General features: G+C 34.2%; 1 protein-coding gene across 2 annotated transcripts in view; it reads left to right on the top strand.

Moving 5' to 3' along the window:
• Positions 1 to 25,721, top strand: part of SLAIN2 (SLAIN motif family member 2) — a 60,777-nt gene extending 35,056 nt beyond the window's left edge. Inside the window, exons 5-9 of one of the 2 annotated variants that reach the window (XM_015250071.3) lie at positions 182 to 541; positions 1,147 to 1,284; positions 8,402 to 8,479; positions 23,248 to 23,566; positions 25,207 to 25,721. In XM_015250071.3, coding sequence (XP_015105557.1) covers positions 182 to 541; positions 1,147 to 1,284; positions 8,402 to 8,479; positions 23,248 to 23,566; positions 25,207 to 25,273 — 962 coding nt within the window. In that variant the 3' untranslated portion in view covers positions 25,274 to 25,721. The remainder of the gene's footprint in view (positions 1 to 181; positions 542 to 1,146; positions 1,285 to 8,401; positions 8,480 to 23,247; positions 23,567 to 25,206) is intronic. The other variant, XM_006198111.4, reaches the window with a different exon arrangement.
• The last annotated feature ends 1,056 nt before the right edge of the window (positions 25,722 to 26,777 follow it).

Raw genomic sequence — 26,777 nt, 5'->3', positions numbered from 1 at the left:
TAGATGTGGTATTTGTATCCTTATATGTGGGGAGATCTAAGGTGATTAAGTGAAAAGAGAGCTTTCCTTTACACTTTATACCCTATTTGAATTTCTCAGTGGTAATCTTTTGCCTTTACACCTTGTTTGAATGTTTACAAATATAACTAAAGAAATAAAATAACACATTCGTTATTGTCAGGTCTCCGGCAAGAATATGCAGCCACCACATCTCGTCGCAGTTCTGGTTCATCTTGCAATTCTACAAGACGGGGTACTTTTAGTGATCAGGAACTTGATGCACAAAGTTTAGATGATGAAGATGACAATATGCATCATGCAGTATACCCCGCTGTTAACAGGTTTTCACCATCACCACGCAATTCTCCTCGACCATCTCCTAAGCAGTCACCCCGAAATTCACCTCGTTCTCGATCTCCTGCTCGGGGAATAGAATATAGTAGAGTGTCCCCACAGCCTATGATTAGCCGCTTACAGCAACCTCGCCTTTCACTTCAAGGCCATCCCACAGATTTACAAACAACCAATGTTAAAAATGAAGGTAACTATAATGTCTGGAAAAAATTTGCCCTTCATATTTCAGTTTGAAAGTAACATAGTTTTTTACCAAGGCTTTGTATTTCGGATAAGTAGATCAAGAATTTAGTCAGTTACTGTTTTATTAATACTGAGTCAGAACAAAAATAAAGGGAGGAAGTGAATTTAATTTTACTTGATTGCTTTGCTTTGTTATACTCATGAAGTGATCTGTGTACAGATCTTGATTTAAGTAATTTATGGTTCTTCTTAATATTTCTACCCATTTATAGAATCTGTATTGAGTGGTTTATTTTTATAAGATGTGTACTTTCTGTTAACTCTTCTGAAATATGTAGAATGCTTAAATAAAGAATTTGAGGGAGAGGGTATAGCTCAGTGGTGTGTGCTTACCATGCATGAGGTCCTGGGTTCAATTCCCAGTACCTCCATTAAATAATAAATAAATAAATAAACCTAACCCCCGCCCCCAGAGGTAAATAAGATAAATTGTACAAAAAATAAAATAAATATTCTTTTAAAAATTTAATTTTTGAATGTTAATATTTAATTCTTTCTCCATTTGAAAGAATGTTTTGATATTTTTGAAAATTGAAATTCTCTTGTCAGAAAAACTAAGGCGCAGTCTTCCAAACCTGTCCCGGACATCTAATACACAAGTTGACTCAGTGAAAAGCAGCAGAAGTGACTCAAATTTTCAAGTGCCAAATGGAGGAATACCTCGCATGCAACCTCAGGCTTCAGCCAGTAAGTATCTTTCATGTATCAGTTATTTAAAGAAAAATGAAAATTATGGATTTTAATTTTGTGCCAAATAGCTGTATTATTATAGTAAGCATGTAGTGATTATTAATTGCTATAAGGTAATCATAGCTATAATAAAATTGAAAATTTGTCCCTATGAAATACACAATTGTATCAATACTTCTATCTGTATAAAACTGTGTTCTGTCTAGAATTTTAAAATAAGCAAATTCTAGCTTTTTATATTAAATATATATACCTTGAAAACCTCATATTCTGCAGTACTGCACATTAAAAATGATAGGATTTTGAGGGGGAAAGTCCTGAAACAGTGCACTTAAGACCCAAGCAGCTTTCTTACTAGAACATTAATAAAAATGATAATGATCTTATAAAAATTCCAGCACAGTTAAAACATGTTAAAATACATACTTAAGCAAATGTAGAATTTCATTAAAAAGTTGAAGGTAACTTGATGGAAAGGAAGGGTTGAATTAAGGAGACATATGCAACATAAAACAGTGATCAAAGAGAATCATGCAGAAGGAGCTTCTAAGACAAAGTGGCCAGACTGAGCCGAAAAGTGATGTGGGAATAGATGGGCACTCGGACCTTACTGTACAAAGTGATTAAAAAAGAATTGAATGCTCCCCAAAAAGTATTGCTTATTAACTAGAATAGATAGGAGCATGCAGTCAAACCAATTTTAAACAAATTATCAGGGTTATTTATACAATTTTACAAATGCTTAATATGCATGCCTTCTGTCCCACAGTTCACATCAGCTTTGTAGTCTGATTAATTCAGTTCCTTCATAGCATGTTTACTGTCAGTGGTTGAAGTGGTCACTGTGATGTGTTCCTTTATTTCCTGAAAGCTGTGAAGAAGAAATGATACAAACATGAGGTTACTGACTGTCTATTCATTTATAACTTACTTATTGAGTAACACAACTTTGAAAGCATTCAATTAAAAAAAAATTCCTTTGCACTCTTCCTTGGCTCTGTTGTCTTTAGCTGACTTGTATCCTTTGTGTTAAGCTGCTGTTACTTGGTGGCTCAAAAATGAACAATCCAGGAAAAAACATATTTGAACCAAAATGCTTTTTTTGATAATATTGATAAATTTTCCTTATTTACCAATTGCATGTATTATTTATATTACAGAACTTGTATTGTACTGTACTATACATTCATAATCCTATTTTTTCCTCTGAACAATTCTGTGAAGTAAGTTCAGTTACTAGCACATTTTACAAATTATGAAGTGAAGCTTTCACAGTTTATATAACTTATCTGTGATAATACTGTACAGCTTATAAGTAGCAAGTTAGGATTCAAGCACTTGTTGATCCTGCTTGAAAGTGGAAATCCACCTAGAGAGATTTGTCACATCAGAGATTTAGTTCTAAGGCATAAAAATTATCGGGAAATATTTGTTTTTTCTAAGATAAACTAAAATTTTAGGCACTGTGAAAAATTATTACCCAGAGATTCGTGTACCTCATTTCTTTAGATGGATATATGCAAAAACATGTTTTTGCACCAAATTAAATTTTAAATTTAGTATTCCAGGTCTTGTGAACTGTGTGTTTAAGAACATCATTATGATACTCATATGGTGCTCATAAATGGTATAGAGAATAGGGATTCACAAAACTTTAAAAGTAAAGTAAAAATACAGTGTGAACTCTTGCGTTATCTCTGTAGTGGTGAGTGATAGGTTTTGTGCCTTTAAACTTGCAAATTAAGTTAATTTGATTTGAAAATATCCTGTTTCTGGGGATTTTCTTCACTTTGAGAAGAGCAGTCTAAATGTCACTACAAAAGGAAAGAGATCTTGTAAAATATGCACAAATAATCCAGAACACCATTTATACTTGACTTTCAGAGGTGCTTTAATTCTTAGTTTGAATTGTTAAATTCTGGGGGACTTTCTCAAAGCTTTACATGATATATCTCTAAATAGCATCCCAGCTCTTTGATGAAACCAGCCAAATCTATATCCTTTTTATCTCATTCCATTATTGTCAATACCAATTTACTTAGGGTTTTTCCTTCATGTCTTCATACATGCTCTTTATTTAAACTACTGTAGCATCTTAAAGCTGTATAGGAATGAAAAATAATTCTAACAAAAATAGAAGAAAAAAAGAAAAGGTTTGAGAACCTAGGATAAAAATGTTAGAAAAATATATTGACCACATCTTAAACTTTATGATAATTTCTCACCTCTAGTGGTAGAATTACCAATCTGTAATCACCTGCTGATCCCCTAGAATTTTTTTTTTCTGTAGGTGAATTATTTTTCCCTTTTCCCCAGAAGTTGATAATTAAGGTAAAAATATAAAGAAACATAATGAGATTCTAATCACTAATTTACTTTTAAGTGGAAAATATATGTAGTGGTATATTTCAATATTTGAATAGTGTATAGGCAGAAGAAAAAATCAATTACCATCCTTTTTTAAAAATTGCATATACATGTTTATTTTTATATTTGTAGCTTTAGTGAAGCTTACTTATGAAGAAAATGTCACAAACATTTATTTTAGTATAGAATCACACTATTCACAAAAATACGTTTGGAAAGTAGTAAATCCAGAATATTAGCAGGTTTATAATTTAATAAACTTTATCTTATAAAAATATCTTAAAACTTTAAAGTTAATACATTATGAAGCAAAATAAAATGTTAGCTGTTCTTAAAATTTTACATATATCTCTGATACATAATATATATGTGTTCTGTTAATTACTGTATATGTACTGTTTTCATAGTAGTCTTTATATTTTGATATATAATTATGTACAGATATTACTATGGCAAGTTTTATACATTTACACGTGAATTTGCATTTTTAGTATTTTACATAAACCAATTTATGTATTTGCTGCCTTTTGTTTTCTTTTAAGTATTTTTCCAGCTCTTAAGTGGTAAAGCTTTGGTTCTTACTTGCTGGTCTGCATGAACCTAACTTTGCAAGGTTGCTGTTATTTCCACCTAAGCGACCACTTCTTTTGCCTTGTTACTATGCCAGTCACTATTTTTATATGCTTACTTGCTACGGCTGCATTATTGTGGATGCTGACATTCAAATATGAATATTATATGAGTTCTAATGTATTTTCATTTTGATAGTTATTACCAGTTTTTGACTTTTATACTTGGAAAATGTGAATAACTTAAAAAGTTTAAGAAAACCAGAGCATTGCAGAGGTTATGGATACATATCATTTTCTCAGTTTCTCCAGTTAAAAGAAGGAATGTTTGCCAGGGACAGAGATTTTCAAAAGACTAGTACCTTGCTTTCTAAGACAACTAGAGCACAGGTTTAGTAGAAAGTTTAATTTTCAGGAAAATGTAGGAATTAGTGGTTCCGAAAAAAGGAAAGAGAAGGGAGAAAAACCCAAGATAGTATGCTGATTTAAAAACAGTAATAATCCTCAAACTTTCATTAGTATTTTTAAATGTTTACTTTCACAAGTATTATCTCATTTGAACCTCATAACATCCCATTTTTAATTTTTAAAGAAAGAGCAGAGACCCATATAGATTATAGGTACAATGTCATGTAACCAGAAAAGTGGCAAAAACCAAGCCAAATTACTCCCTCATCTCAACTCCTCCCTGAGTCTCCTGATTTCCTTCCAATCTCTGTTTGTATTACATCATGCTGACCTAACTGCAAATGAGTCAACATCTTGGAAAATATTCTTGGATGACTCTGTTGGAGCATGATTTGAGACTGAACTATAAATACTTTGTGAATTACCACAAAAGAGTAAAATAGGTCAGTGTAACATTTATCCATTTGCTAACATTTAACTAAATGGAAGTATATTTTTGCACAGTGTACAGAGTATACTCAGAGAAGAGATGTATAGAATCAGTGTTCTACTCTGGACCTCTCACTGAAGAGGGAGTATCCAGGATGGTTGTCAGTTTATGTGTAGCTAGACTGCACTTGGGCCCATGGGGAAGGAATTCTCATCCAGATTTCACTAGGAACCAAAACACCAGAAAGTTACACTCGAATTTCACATAATTCTGAAACGTGAATTGAAATAAGTCATGCTAAATCTGTGTAATATAGGCTAATATAAGAAGGAATGAAATACTTGTAGAACTTCTGTTTAAGGATAAGTAGTACAGTGATGTTGAGTCAATTATCACAAAGAGATTTTATAAATGTAGTTTTTCTGACTTTCTGGAAATTTTGATTGAATGTATGTGGGATGTGGACCCAGCATGTCTACTTTTAGAAGTGTGTCAGCTGACTCTGGGGCATGTTTAAGTTTGAGAACCACTGAATTAGACCTCACCTGTGGAGGATCTTGAATATTTAGTTTAAATCTCTGGACTTTATCCAGTAGTCAGTCACTTACATGTTTCTTAATTATTCAACAGATATTTATTGAGTGTATGTTATGTTCCAAGCACTGGGAATATAAATGTGAGTGAGACAGTAAATGTCCTTCAGTAGCAGGAACTGATAGACAGGAATTGATGTGGAAACAGGAGAGACATCAACCTTGGCAGTATGAGGAGGTTTTCAGGAAATTATTGGAAGATTTCTCTGTCAGCACAGGAGGAATTGTCACACGGGGAAAGGAAGTATAGGTTTTCCCAACAGTAGGATCAGTAATAAAATCTTAAGAATGGCACCCTGATTATAGTGGGGTTTTTTTGTTTGACTAAAGTGTAAGTCACAGTTACTGGTTAGTGGGTCCAGTGACCAAGGATGAGAGATGTAGACAGTATAGATTCCGATGGGAGTTTTTTAATATCATATTAAGGAGTTTAGATTTCATCCTGTAAGCACGAAGAGCCATCATAGGCTTCTAATCAGAGCTATTAAGAAATTCAGTCTTGTAGCAATGTGGAGAATGGGTCAAAGTTCTAGAAGGATTTGGAGACTTTCAGTTTAACAACTGCACTTTATCATTTAAAAATGATTTTATTGTTAGAAAAGCAATCAATTTAAGATTGATAATTCAGATAAAAATTTAGTTTTTGTTCTTATTTGGGTAACATTATTTGACTTTGTTGGTATCTTATGAAAATGATTCATTCTGTATCAAGCAAATTTTGAGTATACTGCCTGACCGTATTTGCAGTCTGATTCTTTGAATTAATGTTGGACAATTCTGTCTATAGATGCCATTTTTGTGACATCACCTATGAAACTTGAGGGATAAATAAGGTCCACTGGAGTCATTGTAGCTATTAATTTAAGATCTTTCCAGAACAATTGATTATAGATATTTTATATTAAACCCTTGTTTAAAAAATTTTTTAATGGTTAATAGATACTGTGGATTGACTATGTTTGTACCGTTGGTTAACATTTGCCCTCATTTACTCCACTCCAATCAAGGTGACCTACTTTCTGTTCTTCAGATATACCAGGCACACTCCTCCCTCAGGTCCTTACCACTGCTTTTCTTTCTGTCTAAAATGTGTCCCCCAGATAACTGTATGTCTCCTTCCTCTCTTCTTTTAGATCTTTGAGCAAATGTCATCTCTGGGAAATATTTCCTTATCACAATATTTATAATTGCAAATTAAATCCACTTCTTGCCCTCCTTTCCTACTTAATTTTCTCCTTAGCAGCTATCACCATCTGGCAGGCCATACATTTTACTCTCTATTTATTGTCTGTTTTCCCTTCCCTAGACTCTTAATTCCATGAAAGTAGGAATTTTGTTAATATAGTTGGCTACTGAATCCATTGTTCCTAAAACAGTACCTGGAATAAGGTGGATAATTAACTTTGAAATAATGAAAAAAAGCAGGAATGAATGAATGAGTGAATAAATGGAAATGTGAATGGCAGAAAGCATGTCTGAATAAATGTGTAAATGAAGAATACTCGACGATAACATCCTGTATTTCTGTGGGATAGATATGAGGTGTAATGCATTATAAAATTGATTTTTTTTAAAGTTTGGAGAATTTTTTTGCTAGTCTGGCAATATATTTAACTTAAATTGGCTTGTTATTTAGCTGCAGTAATGTGTTGAGTGCTGTAGAATTAGAAATTAGATACATTTGTTACTTTTAAAAAATGTTTACTATCAGACAGTGACAAAATTCTATCATCATTGATAGGGTTAAGCATCAGAGGGAAAGAGAAATTCTACTTAAACTCTGGCTAGATTTATGGTTGTGAGATCTCTTTTGGGAGATGGGGAACATGTAAATTCTAGAGGTATATGGAGTCCGACTTTCAAATCGGTAGAATGACATTTTAGAACCACTTAAGTAGGTGACTGCACTAGTAGGTGTGGGACTCATCAGTTCATTGGAGTCATAATGAGTTTTAACTCTCAATGGCTCTGAACTGCTCCTTAATTGCCAGTTTTGAGAGTTTCATTGCAGTTAATGGTGAAGAGTTTTGAAGAAAGCTTAGAAGTCCTCATTGATCACTGTAAAAAATACTCTGACTCATCCAAACCGCTCAACCCCACCAATACACCCTACCCACTCCATAGGCATATGTGCACAGCCCAAACATATTGCTACCCAAAGTCTGAAGTGCAATTAGTTGAATTCTACAGCAAGATAATGTTGAACATATTAAAGTCACTAGATTGTGACTCCCTTGCAGACCTGCCTAGTTCTGAGTTTTCTTCTCCTTTTTGAGTATGGGGATTGCTATTTCACGTTAGGGCAATTCATCTAACAATAACTGCTTTGCCAAAGCCTGCTTTTTTTGCACTGAACAAGTACTACATTTATTTTTTTCTGTACTGTGTGCTTGTGTTCATCACTTTTACTTACTAGCTTTGTATTCTTTGCATCCTGTAGCATGTTTGCTGGTGGTTTGTTTTTCTTTGATATTTTAATTGGTTTACATATTGTAGATTTTCTCATCTTTAAGAAGCGATTTCTGAAAGTATGCACTTTGCACTAAGATTTCCATTCCCTTTCTTTTCCAACTTAATGCACTAAGCATCACTTTAAGATTTCTCTGCTTCTAGGATTCTAACATATTTTCACCTTATCTGTTCCTTAATAAGTTTCCAAGTTTGTATTTAAATATTCAAGTGTACAGAAGCTATAGCCTTTATCTTGTCCTTGCAGGCAAATATTACAGTTCCTTATTTTTCAACAGCTTCGCAAAGGCTGAAAAATTTGCCTCGTACTTCTCTCAAAGCCAAACAGTTGCTTCAAACTTCATCTACAAAAAGAGGTAACTACAACCTCTTACTAAGTTTTAAGTTTCAGCAAATAGCTCAAATTAGTTAAATCCTTTACCTTTTGGCATACTGAGTCGGTGATGTCTATACATAGAGCACGTTTTAGTCTTTTTTTTTTTTTAATAATAAAATGTGGACTCATTCTCTGTTACTTGGATAAATCCAGAAGAAACTCATTTTCCACAGAGGTATGTATTGGGTTGCAATTCTGAAAGGAATAAGTGATATATAGCATTTAATGTTAAGAATTTATCATTTTTCTTACTAACCTAAAACTGAAGGTCATTGTTTTAACTTTGTTAGGTAAACTAATAAATGCTTTAAAATGAACCTAATGTCAGACATTCTGTATGTAATGTTTCTTCTTCTGACTTTGGTTTTGGATTACTTATCTGTAGGATGGAATGGGAATGTTTTCATACTAGAAATTGATTGATGTTAAATCAGAGTTGTGATTAACTTTATGGAGTGGCAGCTTTTGGAAGAAATCATAGCTGAATAAATACATGAAGGTTGACATCAAAGCTGTCATACTGGTTCCAAGAGATTGGATGTATGGACAGCTAGAAAGAAGTAGAATTGGGAGAAACAGTGGGGTTGAATAGACCGACAGTAATAAGGATGAATAGAAGCCTCCGAGGAAATGGGACAGTAAGGAAAAATATTTCCCTGATCCAGGACATGTAGATTTCCTGATAGCTTCAGAACTCAATAAATAACAAAGATATATAAGAAGGCTAAAGCACTAAAGGACATTATATGGAAAGAAGATGCTTGAGATTTGAGTTGTTGAAAAAAAAAGATTTGGTTAATATGGTTACAAAAGTACTGAAATAGATTTTTTAGCAAGTTTATTAATACACATGTTTTAGCAATGATTTGGTTAGTTAGGTATAATTTAAGGAAATAGTTTCAGATAATAGAATCCAAAGAAAAGAGAATAGTCAAATAGAAAAATAGAATGTGTGAGTGTTTGTGTTTTGGGTATCAGAAGTTGATTGTAGGCTTCCAATAGGGATGTCTTGGTGCCACTGTCAGAAATAATAGATTGGATAGATTATGCTCTTTTGATGGAGAAGATGACTTATTAAGGATTATTATAGAAAAGGGTTCTTAAATTATTTGAGGGCCTTAGGCCTCTTTTTTGAGACTTCCAGGTATTTTTGAGTACTTCTAGGAGTAAAAAGTAGGTGAAAACAGATGATCATAAAAGGATTATAGTATCTACAACAGGGCAAGAGATAATTTTTAAAAAGTCGAGAATTTTAAATTTATACTAGTTTTATTTTTTGTATGCCTCTGTAAGCTGCTTCATAATCCTTTTTTGGCAGTAGGTTGGCTTAAATAGCTATACTTTTTACTTAAAGATTTATGTTGCTATTTATTAGATTGAGAAAGTTATAACTGCTGGCTAATTTTTTTTTTTTAGAGGGAGGGTTGCAGCTGGGCATGAACCTGGGGAGGTTACATGTTTTGTGACTCTGAGCCACCTAACTGCCTACCTTCCATGATAAGATGACAGGAAAACCCCAGCCTATAATTCCTGGTACCTCTAGCTGTCCAGTTGACATGGTAAAGGGAGAGAAGTTTGTGCATGTGTGTGTTTGATTTTTGTTCTATTTTGTTTGTTTAATCTCTTACTTTTCTTAATCCAGACTCTCATATTTTCTGGTTGGTATTGTGGCTTGGTGATGATGATTTTACACTGTAAGCTCTGAACCAATTGAAAAATGGATAGTATATGATAGGATTTAAAATATTAGTTTAATTACTGGTCAAGCTGAATTGGAGAATTATCTCTTGGGTCCAAGGTCAAAATGGATTTTCTAATTTCCCCTCATAGCTAGAGAGAGAGGGATCTGGTCTGCATTGGACTGTAGGATTCTCTGCTCTTGTAGGGATGCAAAACAGGGTTCAGATGCCAGGTGTTCATAGGTACTTCTGCACATTAAACCTATCCAATAGAGAAACATGGACTAGATAGCAAATTGTTAGATAAATCTGTTGTTCCTCATCCTGGGGATAAGCCTGGAACATTTTCTAGAAAGCTGATGTATTTATTTTAAGGGCTCACAGGATCATGGGAAGAGAAAGAAGATGGATTCCTTAACTATTGGAAAAATGGTGCCTTTGATTTTAACTTAAGCATTTAGTAGTAGCTGATGTTTGAAGATGGGAAGGGAAGTAAAACTTGCCTCGCGCAAAGAAACACACCATAAACATTTGTTGAAAGAACACGAGGATGCCACTAACTGAAGAAAAGCCAGACACATCCATTTTTGCATTTTCTTCTTGCAGAGTTTTTGTGTTTCTTGAGCCCATTTTTCTCTTAGAGGAAAAGAATCCATTGTATGTTTTTAAGACTTCATAGAAGTGACTGATTAAACTGCTTTGATAGTTGAATTTTATTTATTCCCAGTTGTTGGGAACTCAGTGAAGAAGAGATAAAAAGGATAGAGAACTCGCCAAGTCAGGGGAAGAATATGAAGACTAATTAGAAAAGTGAATGCAGAGATCAGGATATATTTAAAGATGGAAACATTTTTATTTAGAAGGAAAGAAGCAACTAAGGAGGAGTTGTTGATGGTAGTTGTCTAATACTGCTTTAATTCATGGTATTTTGAGATATTTAAGGTGAGATAAGCAGTGTTAATAAGAGGCCTTATTGATAGGAACTGAAAATGCTATTTGATATCAGACTATCTGAAAATAGAGAGAATCCAGGGATTTTATCATTACCCCGGATCCAAAATTGAAAATTTCTTGTGTTCCCTCATCTATCAACTAACGAGTAGTTATTGAATCTGTATCATAAACAAGATTCATGCATTATATCCTTCTCTCTTTTTTTCCCCCTCTGTTCTAGCCCCTCTTTACTTTTTCTTCTATTACAGTTGTGATCAGAGGCGGCCTCTGCCATAAACTGTTAGATACAGTTAAAATGATGAGTTGCTCTCCCTCCCATGACTTTGCTATGTAAAATTGGAAAAATGGGAGAGAGGATGGAGGCTGTTCTTGGGGCTCCCTCCAAATACACAATTTCTGTTAGACCATTTCATGCTATTTTTGGAATGATAATTGAATAGATTTTATTTACATTTAGACTGGCTAAGGTGTTTATGATTTCTAAGATTCTTTTTCCCTCTTTAGTTAAATCTTAACTACATCTATCAGTTTCCTTTGCTGAGAAAATCCTAGATCAAAATTTTCTCCTCTCTGTAGTTTTTGCCTGTGTTAAGTATGAATTGCATAAAGACCTTAAACATTCTGTGGTCTTAAAAGATCACCTGATTTCATTTAACCTCATTTTTATTCCTCCGTAGCTTATAGATGAGGCAAATGCTGCTACCATTAGAGGAAACACTACAGCTTTTGCGCTTCTTCATGTGCTCTCTAGTTTTCCCTCAACATATATACATTAACTTTGTTAAATTATTTCTCTCCGTATCTTGAGATTGTAGAAGCTTTTGACTTGTCCTTTCATAAAGACTAGTGCATTTATCTAAGAACTTAAGGATTAGTAAATTTAAAAGGATTTCTAATTTATAAATCTGTTTTTAAATCTTTGTTATTTTAAAACATAACACAAATTCAGAATATCGTATTATACAGAGAGAGCTTAATGAATTCTTGTAAGACCACCCCCTTGTAACCACCATTCATATCAGGAAACTAGAATTACTACCTCAAGATGCTCCACACCTATCTGCTTCCAAACACAATTCTCCCTTGACCCCCCTCTCCCAACAGTAGTCATTCTTCTTAATTTTTGTGGTAATTACTTCCTTACTTCTCTTTATAATTTTATCATCCAAGTAATGGAACTGTAGTTTTGCCTCTTTAATATATGTCTTTTTAAGTTTCTCTTAATTTATAGTTTTCCTTCAGCTCTTTACTCCTTACTCCCCTTCGTTGTTTGAAGAAACCACCATGTCAGTTGTCCTGTAGATGTTCTCAACAGACTGAGCTTTCTGTGGTGTCATTTATCAAGTTCTTCTGTATTCTTTATAAATTGGTAGTTATCTTGATTCTTGATTAGATTCAGATTTGTTATTTTTGGCAAGACTGGTTCATAGGTGGTGCTACTTCCTCAGGCAAAGGTACGTAAAGTGGAGTTGAATCTTTCATGTGATGCTGGCAGGCAATGTCTATTTCCTTACTTTCTAGATACTGCAAGAATTGGGTTATTTCAATTCCTTTTCAATAATCTATCAAAATGCTTGCATAAAGAGAAACTTTCTCTTTGGTTACTCAGCAGTGAAATTTTATCTCAGTACTTGTATTTACCCTTTGTTTACCAGTTTTCAAAATAAAAAATTGACAATCCTCCACAGGTGACCAATAGTTTTCTTAGATATATATCATTATGAACTTTCAGATTTAAACATTTTTTAAGGTGTTATGATCTCTTCTGGGTATTTGCCCAACTTTGGTAGAACCTATTTTGAGTCTTTTTAACACAACCCTGGTAGTCTTTGATAATGTCTTGATAAGTGGTATGACAGGATAGGCTCATCTTGTACATTTCCTGCCACAGACCTGGATTTAATTATTTCTCAAAAAAAAATCCTGGTTTCTTTTGGTAGGAATTGGATTTTCAAAACCTAAGTCTGTATTTTTTCTGGATTTGTTGCCTACTTTTCAGTCCTTTCCATCTTTCTTCATTTCTTCTTGTTCTGTAAAAGTTTCTTCTCATTGTTTATGTCTCTTAAAGCATAATCTATTGTGTATGGTGACTTTTTTTTTAATGTCCAAACTCACCAAATTGTATACATTAAATATGTGTAGCTTTTTGTATATCAGTTATAACTCGATAAAGCTTTAAACAAAGCAAAAACATCTTGCATAGAACTTGAAACATAATAAGGATATAGTAACAATTTCCAGAAATGCCCAAGAAGCTGGTGAAAGAAAAACAGCATGATGACCTAAAATGAGGGCAAGTTTTGGAATAACATTATATACACTTCCAATTTAAACTGTTGTGCAGCATAGAAAAAGATCAGTTTCCCAGTTCATTTTAAGAAGCTTGCATAACCTTGCCTCTAAAACCTTCTAAGGCTGAATAAAAAGGAAACCAAAGGCCAATGTCATTTGTGTGTATTGTTGCCAGAATTAACAAAATGTTGGTATATTGAATACCAAAAAAAAAAGATTAAAAAATCATGCTCCAGTATGTGTTTTATTAAATTTGAACTTTTAAGGAAGATACATAAAATTTGAGAATTTCTCACTGAAATTTCTTGCTATTAAACTTTCAAAATATTTTTGCAGTTACTGTCAGAAATGAAACTCTCACTTTTGTTTTTATTCCTTCAATCCCCTTGTGTTTGGAGATTACTACAGAGAAATTTAAAATTACAATGAATCTTATTCCTTTGTCCTCTAAATAACACCTACATTTTGTATGCAAATATCTTCTTAACATGGTGAATTTTAAAACTTTTTTTTTACATTTTTTATTGAGTTATAATCATTTTACAGTGTTGTGTCAAATTCCAGTGTAGAGCACAATTTTTCAGTTATACATGAGCATATATATATTCATTGTCACATTTTTTCCTCTGTGAGCTACCATAAGATCTTGTATATATTTCCCTGTGCTATACAGTATAATCTTGTTTATCTATTCTACATTTTGAAATCCCAGTCTGTCCCTTCCCACCCTCCACTCTCTTGGCAACCACAAGTTTGTGTTCTATATCTATGAGTCTGTTTCTGTTTTGTTTTCGATTCCATATATGAGCGATCTCATATGGTATATTTCTTTCTCTTTCTGGCTTACTTCACTTAAAATGACATTCTCCATGAACATCCATGTTGCTGCAAATGGTGTTATGTTGTCGGTTTTTATGGCTGAATTATATTCCATTGTATAAATATACCACATCTTCTTTATCCAGTCATCTATTGATGGACATTTAGGCTGTTTCCATGTCTTGGCTATTGTAAATAGTGCTGCTATGAACTGTATGGTGACTCTTGTGTCCCTTCTATCTTAGACTTCATTTTGGAATGATTTATTTCATTTATTTAATTCTTGTCTGTGTTCCATCCCCTCACTTTTGAGTATTTTTCATTCTGCTTTATGTTCTTTCATATCTCATAATTTTCATCTTTTTTGATGTGTGTATAGTGGACATGATATTTGACAAGTTTTCACCATTGGTGGAAGTAGTATTCTATTCCTTACTCTCTCGTTTCTTATAGTAACTTTATGTGGAGTTTGTCCTCACTCTTTTTCTATTGCTCATTTTTCTGTGAAGTTGGTTTTTTATAAATATTTAGAAAGGGAGTTTTTAGATTTTCTAATTTATGGCCCTAGTGCTCCCTCTTCTGTTGTTTTAGGAAACTGCTCAAAAATATGGCTACTTATTTTCTGAGATTTCTTTCTTTTATTGCCCTCCTGTTTTAAAATTCATCCATTTAAAATGTACAAATCAGTGGGGTTTTTTTTTAGTACAATTGACCCTTGAACAACACAGGTTTGAACTGCATGAGTTCAATTACACATGAATTTTTTCACTAAATATATACTATAGTACTACTCAATCTGTAGTTGGTTGAATCCACAGATGCAGAACCATGCATATAGAGGACCAACTGCAAAGTTAAATGTGGATTTTTCCACTGTGCAGAGGGTCAGCACCTGTAACCCTTGCATTGCTCAAGGGTCAACTGTATATTCACAGAGCTGAGCAACTATTATCACTGTCTGATTTTAGAGTCTTTCATCACCTCATAAGAAACATCATACTTATTACCATTCCTCACTCCTTCCAGTCTCTGAGAACCACTAATCTTTCTGTCTCTGGATTTGCCTATGCTGGACATTTCATATAAACTGAATCATACAATATGTGATCATTGTCACTGACTTCTTTCACTTAGCATGATGTTACCAAAGTTCATCATATTGTAGCATTTATTAGTACTTTGTCCCTTTTTATTGTTAAATAATATTCCATTGTATGGACATAAGTGTATTTTGTTTATCCATTCATCAGTTGGTGGACGTTTGAGTTGTTTCCACTTTGTGCCTGTTGTGAATAATGCTGCAGATGTTTGCTGGTAACTTGTTTATTCTTATCTATCTTTTTGTATGTATTGAAGAAAAGCTAGTGAAGCGCAGTCCCAGGGGTTTCTTCTGCCTCTTATGTTTAACTTCTGCCTCTTACGTTTAACAAATCTTCTGTTGATAACATGCTTACAAAAATAATGGTAAGTAATGTACACTAGTGAAAGAAGAAATCAAAGGCTTCTATGCCTTGTTATTTTTCTTATGATTACTTACCAGCCAATACAAACTTAATATGTCTTGGTGTCATATTTATGAAACCTGCATAGGATAGTAGCCCCACAAATAAACTTTCTGAGTCTAGTTGAAAATTAAAATGGTAAAAATGACATTTTAATTTCTATTCCCGGAGGTGTTTCTCTTTTCGTTCTTGGTAAAGAACACCAATCTGGGAATCGGGAGACCTGGATTCAACCCCTGACTTTCCTGTTTACTCACTCAATTGCTCTCTGTGGTTGTGGCAATTTTCCTTCTCTGTAAACTGGAACGTTTGGAGTAGTTACTAGTAACTCCTTCAGGAAGGATTCTTTAACTCTGTAATGAGACTCATATTCACTTCATCTCTGTGGTCTTTAGTACCCAGAAATTATTTTTAAGTCTTATTATGTAGTACCCTATTACCATCATATATGGTACACAGACCACTGAACAACTGGGATGCTGTAACTATACAGTAACAGAGTGTTGACAAGGAAGTACTTTTGTCCTTAGTCTTTATTTGTTAAATAACTGAATGGCCTATATATTTTAATAAATATTTTGCTCTCCATTAGTCACGGTGGCCAGTGTTTGCAATGTGTGTATTTTTATTGCGAACTATATTTACACTTTTAAAAAATTACACAATTAATGTAACTTACAGTTTGGCTGACATATGACTGAAGACAAGCACTTGAAGTGTGTTTTTATATTGTAAGATGGTTTTTAATATTGGGATATATTATTTATAAGACATTTCATATTCAGTGAATATTTATCAAACTAAAAACAGTACACAGTTTACTCAGTCTCTTCAGTTTAGAGTTAATTGCCTGATGAATTATCTAAACCTTAATTTGAAAATAAATTTGTTGTTTTTATTAAATGCTTATTGAAAGACAAAAATGAATATTTTAAAATTATGAGTCTTCATATCACCCACCATTCCATTTGAGAGATGACTTAGACACCAAAGTTAACATTCTTAGTCACCTGTCGGTTTTATAAATAGAATTCTAATTCTTGCTTGGAGCAGGTGACATTCTTTCATTTTGTGCCTTGATTCAAGTGTAATTCTCAATAATCCAAAATGAGTAAAGAGAAATTATAGCATACTGTCATAATTAGTTTGGCAATAGAGCCTAATTTACTTAATCTCCCTATATTTTAGTTAATTTATAAAGACAGCTTAGGAGACTGCCTTGAGAGGCATGGTTGAATTTCTTTCCAGAGAAGTGAGCTGCAGCAGGCTGAAAGGCACCATATTCCTTAGATAAGGAAGGCATGAATATGATATGCCTTACAGTTCATATAATATTTTACATTTTACCAACAGTTTACCTACACATTACTCACTTGATGTTCACAGTTAACCTATGATATTTGCTGAGATTTGTTTTATTAGATTTACATCTACAAATTAATTTTTCTCTTTTTTGGGGGGCAGTAGTACAAACAGCAGTTGCATTTTTAAATCTTTATTTCCATGCATTTAATTGCTTGACATAGAGAAATACAATAGAGTTTTGTATGTTAATCTTCCATCTTGTGTCTTTCCTGAATTCACTTAATATTTCTAGAAGGTTTGTTTTGTATTGTTTTGTTTTGTTTTTTAAGATTCCTTGGGATTTTCTATGTTAACAATCATGGAGAGTTTCTTTCCAATCTCCATGCCTGTTATTTCCTTTTCTTGCTTAATGCACTGGCTGGAGCTTCTAGCACTATGAGAATGCTGAGAACATGTATCCTTGCCTTGTTCCCCATCTTAGAGGGGAAGCATTCAGTCTTTCATCATTGTGCTATCTACAGATTTTTTGTAGGTGCTCTTTATAAAGTTGAAGTTCTTATTTTATGTTTTCCTAAGAATTTTTATCATGAATATGTGTTGAATTTTGTCAGATGCTTTTTTGCATCAGTAGATACGCTGATGAGATTTTTTTTCTTCTTTAGCCTGTTATTGTGGTGGATTACATTGATTGATTTCCAAATATTGAGCCAACTTTGTGTCCTGGAATAAACCCCACTTGATCATGATAAGTAGTTTTTTTAAATATGTCACTGAGTTGTATTTGCTTACATTTGGTTAAGGAGTTTTACATCTGTATTCCTTGACGGTTATTGGTCTGCAGGGTTTTTTTTGACACTGTCTGTTTCTGATTTTGGTATCAGAGTGAGGCTGTCTTCATAAAATGAATTGTGATGTGTTCCTTCCTCTTCTGTTTTCTGGGAGAGAGTATATAGAATTGGTGTTAATTCTTTACACCTTTGGTAGAATTTCCCAGTGAAGCCATCTGGGCTTGGAGTTTCCTTTTTTGGAGGGTTTTTGAGTTATGAAATCAGTTTCCTTAATAACTATGTGGCCATTCAGTTTCTCTTTTAAATATGAGATGAGTCCTGGTAGTTTGTGCACTTTGAAGAATTGGTCCATTGCATCTAAATTGTTAAATTAATGTGTGTGAGAGTGTTCTTAGTATTTCCTTATGATCCTTTTGATGTCGTCAGGGTCTGCAGTGATGTCCCTCCCACTTTGTTACTCATGTTGGTAATTTGAGGTAGTGTTTTCTCCTTTTTATTTTGTCAGGCTTGTCAGTGTTACTTGTCCTTTTGAAAGAACTATTTCATTGATTTTTCTGTTTTCAATTTGATTGATTTCTGCTCTTTGTTATTTTCTTCTGCTTGCTTTGAGTTTATTTCACTCTACTTTTTCTAGATTTTTTTGAAGTAGGAACTTAGATGATTGGTTTAAGACTTTTCTTTTCAGTTATGGCCCACAAATTTTGATACCTTCTATTTTAAGTTTTATTTAGTTCTATGTATTTTAAAATTTCTATTAAGAAATATATTGTTGAGTTTCAGCTATCAAGTGATTTTTTTCATCTTTTTGTTGCCTTTTAGTTATTAACTTCTAGTTTGATTGTGTTATGATCAGAGAAATTTACTCTTTGTAATTTCAAATTTTTTTTAAACTGTTGAAGTTTGCTTTATGGACCAGGATAGTCTATCTCGGCTTATATTCTGTGGGCACTTGAATGTGCATTCTGCTCTTGTTGAGTGGACTGTTCTGTAAATGTCAGTTAGATCCTGTGGTTGGTGATGATACTGAGTTCTTATATCCCCTTGCTGATTTTCTGTCTAGTTCTGTCAGTTGTTGAGAGGGGGCTGGTGAAGTTCCAACTGTAATTGTGGATTTGTCTCTTTCTCCTTTCAGTTCTGTAAGTTTTTCCTTCACATTATTATAATTTTTTTGTTTAGTACATACACATTTAGGATTGTTAGGTTTTCTCGGTAGTTTGACCCTGTTTTCATTATGTATTATCCTTCTTTGTCCCTGGTAAGTTTCTTTTTAATTATCTGATACTAATATAGCCATCATGCTTTCTTTTTGTATTGTTAGCATATCTTTTCCATCCCTTAACTTCAACCTCCCTATATTTTTCTATTTGAAGTGAGTTTCTTATAGACAGCTCAAAGTTAGGTTATGTTTTAAATGCATTTCTACCAAATCTCTGTCTTATGATTGGTGTAGGTACACCATTTACATTCATGTAATTATTGATATGCTTAGGTTTGCCATTTTATTTGTTGTTTTCTGTTTGTTTTTTCTGTTTTTCATTTCTCTGTTTTCTTTTTCCTGCTGTCCTGTGGGTTACCTGCATATTCTTTAGAATTCCATTTTAATTTATATATAGTGTTTTTGAGTACATATATTTGCATAGTTATTATAGTGGTTGCTTTACATTATGTATACATAACATCATATGTGCTTATCACAGTCTGTTGGTGTTATCATTTTATCAGTTCAAGTCAAGTATGTAAACGTTACCTTTTTTCATGTTCCTTTACTTTGTTTCATTTATAATCGTTTTAAATGTTTCCTTTACATAATATATTTCTAGCTACAATAGTGTTAAAATTTTTTCTTCAACCTGCACATATAGCTTTGAAAACTCAGAAAGCCTATGTGTCTACCCGTATTTTTGCTTACCTGGTTCATGCTTCCTTTCTGATATTCCAAGGTTCCATCTTTTTATCATTTTCGTTTTGTTTAGAGAACTTGTTTAGCTGTTTTTTGTGGGGGTAGGTGTGCTGGCCACAAATTATCTTGGTTTTCTGTTGTCTGAGAATGTCTTGATTTTTCCCTTAATTCTTGTAGGATATTTTCTCTGGGTATAAGATGCTGGGTTGACATTTCTTTCAACTCTTGAAAAATACTGTGCCACTCCTTCTGGCCTCTATTGGTTTTGATGAGAAATCGGCTCTTGTTGGAATCCATTTCCCCCTATAGGTTAGGTGTTTTCTCTCTCTGATATCAAGGTTTTCTCTTCTGTTTAGTTTTTAGAAGTTTGACTATGATGTGTCCTGGCATGGATTGCTTTGGATTTATCTCGTTTGGTATTTTCTTAGTTTCTTGAATCTGTAGGTTTATGTCCTTTGCCAACTATGGGAAATGGAAATGTTCATATATGGAAGGTCATTATTTCTCACAGTACTTTTTGTCCTCTCTTTCTTCTTTCCTCCCTGTACTCCAGTGACATGCAAATATTAGGGCTTGTTAGGTCTTTTCAGGTCCCTGAAAGCTCTGTTCTTTTTTTTTTTTTCCAGTTTATTTCCTTTCTATTGTTTAGATTGGATAATTTCTTTTGTTCTATCAGTTCACTGATTTCTCCCCCCACTATCCTTTCCATTCTGCTATTGACCTCATTCACTGAGTTTTTTATTTTGGTTAGTGCAGTTTTCAGTTTTAAAATTTACATTTGATTCCCACTTCTGTGTATCTTCTGTTTATTTGCTGAGACTTTCTATTTCTGCTTCAAGTGTGTGGAATTACTCATTCAAGCAATTTTATGATAGCTACTTTAAAATCTTTGTTAGATAATTCTAGCGTCTCTGTCATCTTGTGTTGATATTTCTTGATTGTCTCTTTTATTTAGTTTAAATTCTTCCTGGTTCTTGGTATGATGATTGTTTCCCCCTCCCCCCCCCCAGTCAGTCCTCCCGACCTCAGGCAAATATCTGATTTGGTTTAGTTACCATAAGTTATATTTGCCTAATTTTTGAGAGTCATTCTTGTTTTATCAGCAATTTTCTCTTCTTTATTGCTGAATGGTATTCTGTAGTGTGGATATACAGTTTGTTTACCCGTTCACCTGCTGATGGACGTTGAATAGTGTCTGATTGAATGGAGTGTTCTGTAAATGTCAGCTCAACTTGATTGGTGGTGGTGTTCATGTCTTCTGTACCCTTTCTGTCTTTTCTGCCTATTTGTTTCATCTCTTACTGAAAAAGGAGTGTTGAAATACCTAATTAATTCTGTACTTTTTTTGTTCTTACTTTCAGTTATGTCAGTTTGTTCCATGTGTTTTGTGTATCTGTTTTGGAGTATATATAGTTAGGAGTCTTACGTCCTCTTGCTGAATTGACTCCTTTAACATTACGAACTCTGTCTCTGGTGGTAATTTTTTTCTGATACTGTGAACACCAGCTTTTTCATGATCAGTGTTCTGTGGGGTATCTTTTTTATCCTTTTGCTTTTAACCTATGTCTTTGTAACTGAAATGTGTTTCTTTTAGATAGCATGCTGTTCTTGCTTTTTGTCCATACTGGGAGTATTTACCCTTTACTTAGAGTAATTATTATTTACATTTAATACAGTTATCAGTATGGTTGGTTTAAAGTCTCTCTCACAACTTGTTTTCACCCCCTGAAAAAGCCAGGGTACCAATAGAGCTCATCACATTTATTTTCCTTTTTTCAGGGATTATAGTCCTGTATTGCCTGTTGTCCAATATTTGAAAACTGTTCCATGTATTTTATCCAGTTTTATAGGTATTTATTACAGGAGGGTAAGCCCCTCCCCATTTTTGTCAGCATGATTGGAAGCTCCTATGGTGGTTTTAAAATAAATATCTTGAGTTCCATTCCAGACTAGATTCCCTGGGGTTTATGCCTAGGCTTCCTTTCCCCACCTCACACCCCTTTTTCTTTTCTTTCTTTTTTTTAAAGTTCATTGAGATTCTGGCACACAGTCAAGTCTGAGAATCATAGCACTAGGGTTTTGGGATCAAGCAGAGATAATTTGAACACATCGAGTATTGGGTCTTAGTGTATCTTACGTGTGGAGGTGCTGACATTTTGGACTTTGATCAGACAAAATACAGAGAAGATCAGCTAGCAAGGAAGGAGGCTATGTACAAAAAACCTTATTGAAAGGAAGGTACAAAATACATTTTCGCTCTTTGGTAGTTTTGGAGCTAAGGTTTATCCTGTCTTCTTTCTCTTAGACACCAGATGAAAGATAGTTGCCAGGCTCATCCGTTCTTTGCTCTCCTGTCCGATACTGTGGTAGAACCTTACTGTTACTTAATCTTCAGACAGATTAGTAGATATGAGGAGAATGAAGCTGTGTGCGTAATAACCCATTTCTATGGTTTTAGGACCAAATCCCTTGCTCAAGCTTTCGCTCTACTCGTATTCTCAGCAAACTAATGGAAGTTGAGAGAGAATAGGGTGACTCTGATCCATTTCTTCCTCGCCCCCTACCCTGCCCTCTCCTGCCTTCTCTGCCCGACTCCATTCACTCTGAACTCCACCCCAGAGTTCTTTGTTAAGTAAAGGATGTTGAGGTAATATTTTTATTTACAGTGTATGTAGCATTTGGGTATTTGAAGAAACTAAAGCTGATATCCTTCTAGAAGTGATTTATCCAAATAGAATAAACAGAAAAGGATGAATATATCCCTCAGGAGATCTGAACTTGTAATGCTAAGGGACCACCAGAATAATAAAATTTATTTGAAGTCTTATTTTGGTTTAAAAATTAATGCAAACTGTACATTTAATTCTTTCATGTATCATTATTTGTTTTAATACAAGTGTTTTAACTAGCCACTTAGTAGAACTGACCTTCCAAAAGAATGTACCGTCTTTATCCTGTGACTTCATATGCCTTTTGATAAACCCCTAGATTTGTAACTTCCCTACTTGGTGAAGCACAACAATAGAAACAGGTTTAGTTTCTAAATACTAAGTTACACTGTGGATGATACAGGACTTGGAGGTACACCCACCAGATACTTGACACATGTTTACGTGAATGTTGCTTTGAGGAGAAGTGTGTTTCAAATTCTAGTGAACCATCTAGTAGTCAGCATTTTTTTTTCTCACCTGAAGAATGTGGCTCAGGTTGGTTGCCACAGGAAACAGAATGCTATGGTGCCTTTTCTGGACTTGTTGATTTCTAGCTGACCTAGTTAAAACACTGTTGTCAAGGATAGCTGGAGTCCTCTGAGTGAGGAGTTGGTTATTTAAGACCTACCAATGATCATCTAATCCCAGATATTTTCTTTATTCCTTGCATTCCTATAGGGTGAGTTGTCGTGAATACAGATGTACTGGTGCCCAGTCATCAAGTGTAATAGAAAGCAGTGGTTTCACTTATATTTGGGTTTCCACTGAAAACATTGATTTTTCTTTGCTATTCTACAGTACCTTCTCCAGGCAAATTCCGCTCCCCTGCAGCACCATCTCCTTTGGCTCTCCGGCAACCAGTAAAAGCATTTAGTAACCATGGCTCTGGTTCTCCTGGTAGCCAAGAAACAACACAACTTATGCAAACCACCTCCTCGCCTGGGCCTCCCATGGTTCAGAACACAGTCCCAGCAAATCCTCCCAGCAATATCAACAGCACTACTCTAACCAGACCTGCAGGGACAACCATGATGAGAAGTGGCTTGCCCAGACCTAGTGCCCCTTCTGCGGGGGGTATACCAGTGCCTCGCAGCAAACTTGCACAGCCTGTTCGCAGGTAAGTGGTAAATGCTCTGTTTCAACATCCTTGAGCATAGGAAAGTGGGTAGACTGGAATTACCCTCATCTCTGCATTTGAAAGAGTCCTAGTGGGTTTCCACTAGAGTCTTAATATAGTTTGAATAAAACATTGCTTTCTTGTTTTAAAAATATTCTGACTTGGGACATTAGGGTATATGTCACTTTGGTTCAGATTAAATTTGCCCACATGCCTAAAAATAACATGATTAAGCATCGTGGCAAAACCCTGAAAAAAAATTGTTGGAACCACTCCATTTGGTTGTGATATTTGTTCATTTTGAATATATATATTTAAATTTTTTAATTTGGGGGTAATTGGGTTTATTTGTTTGTTTTTTAATGGAGGTGCTGGGATTGAACCCAGGACCTTGTGCATACTAAGTACATGCTCTACCACTGAGTTAAACCCTCCCCCTCTTCATTTTTAATATAATAATATTCAATATATTAAATATATTGAGTAATATATAAATATATTAAAATATTTGTTTTATATATAATAAATAGTTATATTATATATGATATAAATGTATCAAACAAGTATATTACTATTATAAATATATTAAATAATATATAATAAATATATTAAATAATAAATAAATATGTTAAAAGCATATTAGAACCAATAAATATATTAAAAGCATATTAGAACCTAGAGTGAGATTTACATAAAACTTCTAGCTACCAAGCCTGAGTATATAATCCAAGAGGGTAGTTTTCAAGCTTTGCTACAATTCAGTATCTTCTATGGAATTTATGTAAATATAGAGGCCTAACTTTTATCCACAAAAAGCAGATCTGGTAGGAAACCCAAAATCTGTGGGTATGCTTTTTTATTTGTTTGTTTAATCTTCAGGTAATTCTGGGCCTAACCATGTTGGGAACCATGTATCTGTAATCTTCTGCCTTTTAGGAATGTGATTACCACCATCAGTAAACTTAGGTGTCAAATCTAACTAAACTTGAAGTATTTATTTGCATGGGGGGGAGAAAAAACTTTTGTGCCATAATTACCCATACTTCTTTTTTTCTAAGATGAACATACTGCATTGTAACATTAGTAGTAGAACACGACAGCTTTCTGCTGTGCACTGTGCTAGATAACATGCACCTCATTTTCACAATAGCACCAGATGTGTGGGTGCCGTTACAGTTCCCATGTTTAGAGGAGGATGTTAAAATTTAATGAGGTTAAGTAATTCGCCATGTACTTCAACTGTGTTCCAAGTGTGCCTTAATTCAGAGTCGTTTTAAGCACTGTCCCATGCTGCCTCTCTAGTGATGGTGACACTCCATCTCTAATATCACATTCCTCAACTACCCCTCAAATAAATAGGTAAGTAATAAGTTTGGTGATCTAGCTCATTTTTCCTCTTACTCTGGTAGCTATGTTCATAAAAAGAGGTGAATGAAGTCACCTGATGCCCAGTAAAACTTGAAAGTTGTGGAAATGCTGAGTGTGGGGTCTTTGTGCTAAAAGTGTTTGAGAGCTCTGATCCTAGTAGTCTCCTGGAACATTGGATCGTGGTGCCCTGCAAAGAAATTAATATATGGAAGATAGCATGGTAATGTTCCATAATGCCTTGCAAATCACTTTATAAAATTGCTTTATTTCAGATCCTTGCCAGCTCCTAAAACCTATGGTAGCATGAAAGATGACAGTTGGAAAGATGGCTGTTATTGACCAGCAAAGACAAGAATGCAGAGGTCCACAGCTTCATGGATACCCCTTCACCAGGCTAAAAGACAACTTTTATATGCAGACTGTTCAGATAAGACTCTCGGGATTTATAAAATCCCAGCTCTCTCTGTCTTAATTAGCACAAACTGACAGAGATGATCAAGCAGCACTTTAATGACATTTAACATCAGATGTGTTTGGTAATCATACAATCACTCCATGGAATCACTTTTAGTTTTGCTTAATAGAAACTAAGTTGATTTTTAAATATTTGACAAAGGCCAATATCTGGGCAAAAAACTAATGGATGCCAAAGAGAAATGCCCATTTGTAAATGAGAGAGTACCTTTGTGCACAAGAAAATGGTGAATTCAGGCTATCCAAAACTTCACATCCAACCTAATTTACTGTATAAATAGTATCAATAAATATTTGTGTTAATGAGAACTAATATTCTGACTAATTATCTAAAATGTTTCACTAGTGTTTCACTAGTCCTCCAAGAAACTAGATTGAGATGGAAGAGGGCAGGGTGGGGAGAAACCTGGGCTAGAGATTTAAAACATGCCTAAATTTGGGAGGATTCTATAAATTATTTTTGCAGATTCATTAGAAAAGTTGTCATTTTGTTTAATCTTAAGTTTTGGATGTAGCTCCCATATCACCACTGCCAGATAGTGTGACCGCGTGCATCCATCATGTTGCATTGACACATCAGACTTCTGTGTTTGTTTTGATTGCCAAAAGGGCTTAATATCAGTTGTACAATCTTTCTAAACTTTATAGCTCCTGGCTCAGGAAAGATAGCCTTTGCTGTTGAAGCCAACTTCTTCACATGCTGTTATCTGTTATAGAACTAAGAGATCTTGTTTTTATTAGCAGGTTTCCATGGTGGGAAAGAGCAGGTAGTATGTGTCTTTATTCTTGATACAAATAACACCACCTCAGTGCTTACTACAACCTGGAACAAAACCATGCAACAAGAAGCGGGTGGAATAAAATCTATGCACTTAATTTACAAAATCTCTGGTAATGACAGTTGTATTGTTACTGTTAACTGACACAACAGTCTGCCATGTGGTGGGAAATTATAGCCTGCTGAATCCTACTTAAGCTGATCCACTTTAGACTGAGTAACTGTGCAAAACATCCTTTGAAGATACTGTCCCTGCTGACATAGATTTTGTCTGACATCAATTTTTGCATTTTTGGTAACAAATGAAACCGCCTGCATACGAATCTAACTTGTTAAATACTTGCTCTGTGATGGCCCTTATGTATATCCTGGAAATCACTTATTTTGGTTTTATTCAACTATTAGCAGACTAAAACTTCCTTCTGCAGCAGGCTTCTTGTTTTTCATGGTAAGGTCTTTTTTTAAATATTTAATTTGAACAGCTCTGAAATATTGGCACTTGGGTCACTAAAGGATTTTAAGATTTGAATGTAAGTTCATTTCCTGTTGGTCAAAGACATATCTGTAAGTTGGCAAAAGAAATTGAGAAAT

The sequence above is a fragment of the Vicugna pacos genome, chromosome 2 (assembly GCF_048564905.1).
Source record: "Vicugna pacos chromosome 2, VicPac4, whole genome shotgun sequence".
Lineage (NCBI taxonomy): Eukaryota > Metazoa > Chordata > Mammalia > Artiodactyla > Camelidae > Vicugna > Vicugna pacos.
Note: the sequence above shows the minus strand (reverse complement) of the source record. Positions and strands in the feature narration are given on the sequence as shown.